At 43.8% G+C, this 8151-nt stretch overlaps 1 protein-coding gene across 1 annotated transcript in view; it reads left to right on the forward strand.

The window, feature by feature from the left end:
* Positions 1-612: 612 nt before the first annotated feature.
* LOC125301627 (kinesin heavy chain-like) overlaps positions 613-8151 on the forward strand; it is a 44602-nt gene continuing 37063 nt past the window's right edge. The window contains exon 1 of the mRNA XM_048254261.1: positions 613-1288. Coding sequence (XP_048110218.1) covers positions 1160-1288 — 129 coding nt within the window. The 5' untranslated portion in view covers positions 613-1159. The remainder of the gene's footprint in view (positions 1289-8151) is intronic.

Here is an 8151-nt window from a genome sequence, read left to right on the forward strand (position 1 = left end):
ATGCGGACAGATAGCCACTCATGACAAAAACACGGACAAATGTCTAAAAAGGAGGACACACTCTCTCTGACCGGACAGAGCTCAAAAACCGGACTGTCCGGACGAAATCCGGACGGATGGCCACTTAGTGGACTGAATTATTAATTGTAGGCCTATTTAAAATAACACGTTTTTTTTTTATCCCCAACAACGTAGACATAGCCTACACTTTTTAGAAGAAGGGAAAAAAACACATGATGTTACCAAATAAACAATGAACAACTCTGATCACATATTTAACTTGTCCTCTAAATCTCCGAAAGGGCACTTGTTCAAGCTATTTAACCAGAAAATTATAGGCCCACTCCAGTTTAGATGGACACTATGAAATTCTTTCTAATTCTTTTTAATTAAATTTATTTTTTAATTATGTAGGCTATCCACTCTATGTTTAGGTTTATTGGCCTTCCTCATGAAAAAAAAAACAAAAAGCGTTTACAGAGAAGGCCTAAACAACGCTTTCTCTAACCTTATCAGCTCCGTGGTGCTGATGCGAGCAGTGCAGGCCTACTACCACTTTAATGATGCCGTGGTGCACAACAGAGACCCCGCCCCACGCCGCTTATAGCCTACACCATCCTGATGCTTGTTCTGCAAAGCGTGCCTCGCCATCCTTGCGGCGTCTCGTCGTTATCCAACAAGACCTGTTTGGAATACACGCAATTTATTCCGAAAACAAATTAAACGCAGTATCGAATAGACAGACGTAATACAGATCCAATTTAAAGACTACCTCGCCGTTAAGAAAAAACAACGCATATTGACATCGAGTTCCAGTGGCACTTCACTTGCGTTTGGTAGGCTAAAGCTGTTCAAATGTGATTTCCATCAAAGACGTGTACCAAGGTTAGATTAATCCATATTTCGAAACATTGTTTTATCATAGATATTAGCCATCTACAATTTGCTTTTGTGTTAGGCCTAGGCTACTCGTCAATAGCCTACCTATCTGGCTACAACATATCAACGCATTTTGGATTTATCAATAGAATAGGCTACGCCAAGAGGACGCTTTGCAGTATAGGCCTGTTCTCATTGTAATAATATCTGGATAACGATTCACTCGTATAAAAATAGTTCTTCAAACATCTATCAAGCGCCACCATTAATATCAGACACAATGGCTGATGCTAGCACGGAATGTAACATCAAGGTGTTATGTCGTTTTCGTCCTCTGAATCAATCTGAAATCATCCGCGGAGACAAATTCATCCCTAAATTCCAAGGTGATGATACCGTGAGCATTGGGGTAAGTTTAACAATCATTTTCTGGTTGTAGCATCCATTTTGATGGCGTGTTTACCATCTCGCCCTGAGGGTGACGCAGAGGTTATCCCTGAAATAATGACAGTTCTATTTATGTCCCCAGCATCATTTCTTGTACCTCTGCCTGTCTTGTGTTTTTCTTGCCACTGTGTCTTATTATGTGTGGAATTTACTGGAATATACTCATGAGTAAGCTGATGAATTGGCTATTCCCATCACAACTCCTCTGAGTTACACATTTTGGTTCTGAAAAGGAATGCCTTCATTTGTATATTTTGAATATAAAAAACAAAGTCATCTTCGAAACACGTTTGTCATGTAACCATTGAGGGCGGAGCATTCTATATTATATCAGCCAGGCCAAAGTGCTTGTTCACCCAACAGGCGGAGCAAGACTGGTTATTGATTTTTCCTCCAAATGGTTTCGGACAACATTATGCCAGGCCACCATCTTTAAATCATCAAAGGTGACTTGGCATCTTACTTCTGACTGACCTGCCCCATTACAGCATCTTACCGAAAATGAAAGCTCTGACAAAACAGATCCATCCCTCCTGTTACTCCATAACCTCCCTCTTCTCTTTTCAATGTCATCATGATAAGAATGACATTTGTTGTCTATCAAAGATACAGCTGATACCTATTGAAATAAGTTGTGGTTGAATTGTGTTGTTAGGCATGGATCATTGGGACTTGGCATGCGTGTTTACAGAATGTGCTACCTGTTCTCTTGGGGCAGACTGTGATTAGAGGCCAAGGTTTGCTAACCCATTAGCAGTTTATGATGATTCGAGATTTTACTTCATCCGAAGCAGTATGAAACGACTATTGATTGGCATCAACCCAAAGTCCTATAAGCATTGTAAATATGTCATGGTTTAACGCACATTATTCTTATTACTTTTATTAACTCTATTGTTCTTTTTCCTCTACTTATTCTCTCATTTTGCACTCTTTAAGGGAAATTCATGTCATAGCCTACATGGTACAGTACTTAATCATAGAAGAATGATAGTCTCATATTTGAATTATTTCGAGGCAGATGTTCATTTGAATATCTATTCTTATTTTGCATTATATACAATGAAAAGTCAAACCAAACAAAGTTACTTTCACAAGCCCACTCTATGTGTTAACACATAAGCACTGGGTTTGTTCTCAAACTCCCAAGATAAGTGCAACAGTGACCACGGCAACCAGCGGAAGATGGATTACTGGGGTCTGGTCCTCTTCCTCTGCCGAGAGCATCAGCCAGAGAACAAAGGAAAGGACACTCCTATTACAAAGCATAAGGGGGAAAGACCACAGAGGTCACCCTGACAACATACTAAGCATGGATACAGTACCTAAGGAATGCAGTTAGCATCGATGCCTCAGCACCCAGGGGTAGTCATTTGGTGCGGATAGAGCTAGAAGAGCTTTAAGTATTATGAGAGTGTTGATGAAGGCCTCTGAGTCACTGTGGCGGTGGCTTCTGATCAAGAGGACGCTCCATTATTGTGGGAAGGTATTGATTTTCATATCAAGCAGAAGATGAAGAAACTGACACAGTTTGGGATAAACCAATGCTCCACATGCATTCTCTCCACTCTCTGTGTCTGTTTCTTGATCTATCTCTCCGTCCCTGCCCCCCCTCTCTCCGTCTGTAACCCACCCACACCCATCCAATCCCACACTTTCTTTGCAGGTAATAACCCAAGGGCACATACTGTAGGCTTTTCATTAGCAAAATGGCATCAGAGATCTAGTGATAGATGTGCCTGTGTGGGTTTGCATGTCTGTCAGCCTTCTTGGAAGGGCAGCTGACGCAAATCCCTGTCAGATTTATCTCTGGGTTTGCGCCTCCTTGGCTTAAGGGTCTGTCAGTTACAATGGGCCAGTTCGTGGAGGTCAGATTTCATGAGCTCTGGGAGAATGAGTCGGCTGTTTTCGTTCCAAACAGGTAGAATTTCGGCTCAATAAAATGACAGGATTTCATATGACAAGACTAGGATTCTTGGCAGGCGATGCAACTGGGCTATGAACAGTTGAAACCTTATGGATAGGTTTTGGTCGTCCTTTTCCCTGACAGCACCTTTTAGTTGTGTGATTTGGGCTCCAGATAGTTCCATAGCTGTGTCAGATTGGAGTTAGCCCTGCAGGTGGCAGTGACAGGGATAGCCGGGGGTGGGGGAGACAGTGGGTGGTGGTGGTTGATGTCGCTGTTGTTCAGGCCAGTGGTGTTGGCTAAGATGAGCTGTCCCTGTTTTTAATAGAGAACTTATGGTAGTATCTCTTTTTCTACAGTCCACTTTGCTTCTACAGACGTAATTATCATCTGGTCAAAGCTATAAATAAATCAGATTTCGGATGTTAGCAAGCAGGATGTTGTTGTGTGTGTGTGTGTGTGTGTTTCTGTTTCTACAGATCATATTTTAACGTGTTTGGAGATAAAAAATCTAGTTACTTATGTGAGATGTGTGTATTGTGTATGTTGTGTATTGTGAGATGTGTATGTGTGTGTATTAATCCCCACTCACCAATCAATGTAACTAAAAACTATTTACATGCACATCACCAAACGTGTCCTTGACTTGATTTACTGCAGGGAAATACAGCTTGCGCTTGTGGATGCAGCCCAAGGCTGCTCAGACGCTTGTCAATGGCTTCAGGTTTCATCATTTCAAGATGAAACATACATTTTGACAGAAATATTTTGACTCAAGGACTCAATCTAGGAACACTGGAAGCCAGTGCATTTTCCTTCAAGGCTCTGTCTATCTTTTACTTTCTAAAGGTTTCTTTGACACAGCTCTCAAAATTCTTTGAAAACCAAATTAATTGTAGATCTGATTTCCCCTCAGTATCATGTACAAGAGGGTTTTTTTTTTCGTTTTTTAAAAAAAGAATTAAGTTCTGAGCATGTAGCCGTAAGCTAAAATGAGGTGAGTCATTGTAATACTCATTGAAAAGGCTCTGCGATCAATTCAAGCAAATGGGGATCAGTCGCCATGAAGTTGATTAATGGAAGCATGTCCGGAGAGTCTGGCGCAAAATGGCCAGTTACTTGTGAGCATTCAATGGCTTTCACCATCTTAAAAAAAATTGCTTGAAGGGGAAAAAGAAATGTATCCCTGCAGGTAATTCCAAAGTGCAATCTCACTGTTCTGCAGAGGCCTTATACATCACCATGAGTCATCAAGTCATCCTGGGTACAAAGTCTTATTAAAGTGGATAGGCCAAATAATAATGAGGGTTGACCTAGGGCAGGAGAGAGAGAGAGAAAGAGAGTGATCCACAGGTCTGAAAAAAGAGTGAAAGAATTATGTTCGTTTTTTAATCTCTTACTCCTGCGGCTCTGTGTGGGGTTTAACAGATTACATCCAGTTACTGGTAAGGGTGCCTCGGGGCTGGTCCTTCTGTTCCCCTGGTTCAGTGGCCTCACAAGGATGCTGGAGATGCAGCTGAGGTTGACTGAGCCGAACTGCAGATGCATTCTGGTATCACTTATTGAGGGGCTGTGACTGATCCTCCTCTCTGTATTTAACTTTCACTGCCATAGCTGTGCTGTCAGAAGCTGATGTGTTCCTCTGAGAATATATTAACTATCACTCCCCAGGTTTTGAGGGTATAAATTAAACCGAGAATAAAGTATGCAGACACCTTGTCCTCAAACCTTCCTTCCACATTTCAATGCGTTCCCTGTATAATTCTTAATTCATAGGACTCGACTGCACTCAGAAGGCTGAAGCCATGATTAGCTGAGGTTTCTTTGCTTAGTCTATGGTGTCGTGGGGCAGTTAGCCATGCACATGCACACACACGTGCACGAGACTCCAGCACGCATGCTTGAGCACAACACACATCGGAAAAAGAGAAAAGCTTCAGGGCCTCTGACTACAACTCACTTATCTTGACTCATGATTTTTTTCCTATTCCTTTTTTATCATCTCAATCTAAAATCCCCTCCATTTTTAATCCATTTTTGAATGGGGGCAGGATTCTGTTAGGTCATACTGACAGATGCCCCTTGATGCCATCACAAACATTGTATTTTAACTTTTCAATAATTCATTCATTCATTCATTCATACAGCTCCAGTATTGACATAGGCTAATACTGTATCTTACACCGTACACTTATCTTGTACTTGCACTCCTTTTGTCCTTTAGACCTATTCATCCTTCACAATATTTCTAATTCTGTTACTTTGAAGATGATTGGCTGGCCTAATAAATGTGTGTGTTAATTGTGATGTCAGGCACCTATTGCTGGTGACTACTTCTGATGTTGATTTGATTCTGTTTAGACAATCACCAAAGGCAGTGCTGGTTGGTTGCCATGAGATCAGATAGCAGGTACCTCAGTGTGCAGTCATTTGCCAGGCAGATACTGAGTCACAGCGATGACTTCAGCCATGGTGCCTCAGCATCTGCTAGGCATTAACTCGCCACACACACACAAACACACACACACAAACACACACACACACACAAACACACACACACACACACACACACACACACACCACGCTTTCCTCCCCACTCTGCGTTGGCTGGTCTCAGAGAGTGTAGCCTGTATCTGTGTCCTCCCGTCTCCCCCCTCCACTTAAATCATGTCCAATGAGAATCCATTAGTGGGCGAGTCAGCCTGGACCTTCTGGGAATGGGCAGTGCAAGATTTCAGTCTATAGCTTCCATAATGGAGGATGGAAAGATTGTTAGGGAGAAGCCTTGGCCTGTATTGACTCACAGTCACAATTGTGTTGTGTGCTCCGTCCTGTGTGTGTGTATGTGTGTTGGTGTATGTTAATCTTGTTACACGAGCAGGGAACGCTTTAGCATTTCCTGAAACATGCTGTTTCCGTCATGTGTTAAAAATGGGTGTTTGATGATGGCTGTCGCTGCCACTAGCATGAGCCCAATTTGTGGCGCATTGGCTTTCCGTCCGAATAAGATAAAGTGTGGAGGTGTACAGGGACATTTGAAACATACATTCATTTGTTTGCATGCCACAGCAGCATCGCTCAATGTTTACGCATGTTAGCCATTCCTTTTTTCATTCAGCATTCTACTCACTCACACCCACTAGTCTCTAGGAATTTTTCCTAATTGAATATCCAGTACACCAAAAGTCAATACTCGTTCTAGAGCGCCTTTTCGCTTACTGCTCAGTCCCACTCCCTGTCTCAATGTCCCCCCAGACAGAAACAGATCTCCAGTAGCGGGCTTCTTTCTCTATCTTGTCTTTCACTTGTCCCTTCCTCCGCTGGGTTACGTCGTCTCATCCGGTCGTCATGTCTTTGTAATGAATGCAGGCTTTACGGCTGAAATACCAACACCTGCCAAAAGAGCCCCTCCCAGCCCTGCCAAACGAGCATGAATGGAAGATTTGTTTTCCACAAAGGCTGAGTTCTGGCGATTGCAAGGACCATCCTGCTTTAATTGATCCATGTCCAGTTGGACACCAGATGAACACATTTGGGCTCCGCGTGGAGGCCTACTGCCCACTCACAGACAGCTGATGGCAGCATGAGGGCTGGGAGATGGAGGGTCAGCGCATGTTACAGGCTGGAGCTGTGTTACAGGCTGGGGACCACTTCCACTGTTACATGGCTAATGGGGCCTCCCTCAGTGGGGATAGAGATGGATAGCTCATCCTGGTGCTCCAGTCTTGGGTTAATAATTGTATCCTCCTGGCAGGGCGGTGTCTGGGCCAGTGTTTACAATGTGCTCTCTCTCTCTCTCTTCCTCCCCCCACCCTCTCTCACTCGCTCACTCGCTTATTCTCTCTCCCTTCTTCTCTCTCTGTTGCTCTTTCCATCTCTCTCTCTCTGTCTATATCTGTCGTTCCTATCTCCATCCCTTCACTCTGTCCTCCTATGTATCTCATTGGATGTTGTTTTTCTCTCTGGCTGTCTGTCATGTTGCTTTCCCTCCTCCTCCCGGTGGAAGACACAGTGTGATATCCATGCAGTCGAAAAGGCTTTGAGAATGGCCTCATCTGTTATTTTGTACTCCCCCTCCCCTTCTCATGTTGCCTCTCTCTCTCTCTCTCTCTCTCTCTCTCTCTCTCTCTCTCTCTCTCTCTCTCTCTCCAGTCTCTCTCATGCTCTCCCTTTCTCTCATCCACATCTGCCAGAGCATAGCCTTTTTTATCGACCCTTTTCCATTTTCTTCTGTTCTATCAAAATGTTTATGTTTTCTTTGTCACCTTCACTAGCTGAACTCCCCCACCCACCGGTGCAGTGCACCCAGCCCTCCACACTGCCCACCCCAGCCTCTCTCACTTTCCCCAGTCTCTGTCTCTCTCCCACACAGCCAATGAATTATGCAGGGTGCTCCAGTTTGATGGAAAGCTAATTGCTCTACTTCTTGTAGGGCTGGGGAGAGGAAAAACCTCTTTGTCTGTTTGGGTTGCCTGGCTTGCCGTAGAGGAAAGAGTTAAGCAGGAGATGAGCATAGCAGGGAGGACGAGATGAGGGGAGGAGAGAGAGAGAGAGAGAGAGAAAGAGAGAGAGAGACAGAGACTCGCTCTCCTCTCCATATCCGGCTGTTGCTTTAAAAAGCAAAATGCCTAATCCTCTTACATATCAATCTGCTTTTTCTCAATTCATTATTTATTTATTTTTATTTATTTATTTCTGTTTGATTCTCCCTCTCACAATCACAGAGCTGCTGAGCCATTGTGACATGAGGAGGTGAAATGAAAAGGAGCATGAAGAGGAGGAGGGAGAGAGCGAGGGATGGAGGGAGAGAGAGAAGGATGGAGGGAGAGAGAGAGAGTGGGAAGGAGGGATAGAGAGAGGGATAGAGGGAGAGAAAGAGGGGGAAGGGGGGGCAGGCTGACTGGTGGTTCTGCAGGCTT

This window comes from Alosa alosa, chromosome 10, assembly GCF_017589495.1.
Source record: "Alosa alosa isolate M-15738 ecotype Scorff River chromosome 10, AALO_Geno_1.1, whole genome shotgun sequence".
Taxonomy (NCBI): Eukaryota; Metazoa; Chordata; class Actinopteri; order Clupeiformes; family Clupeidae; genus Alosa; species Alosa alosa.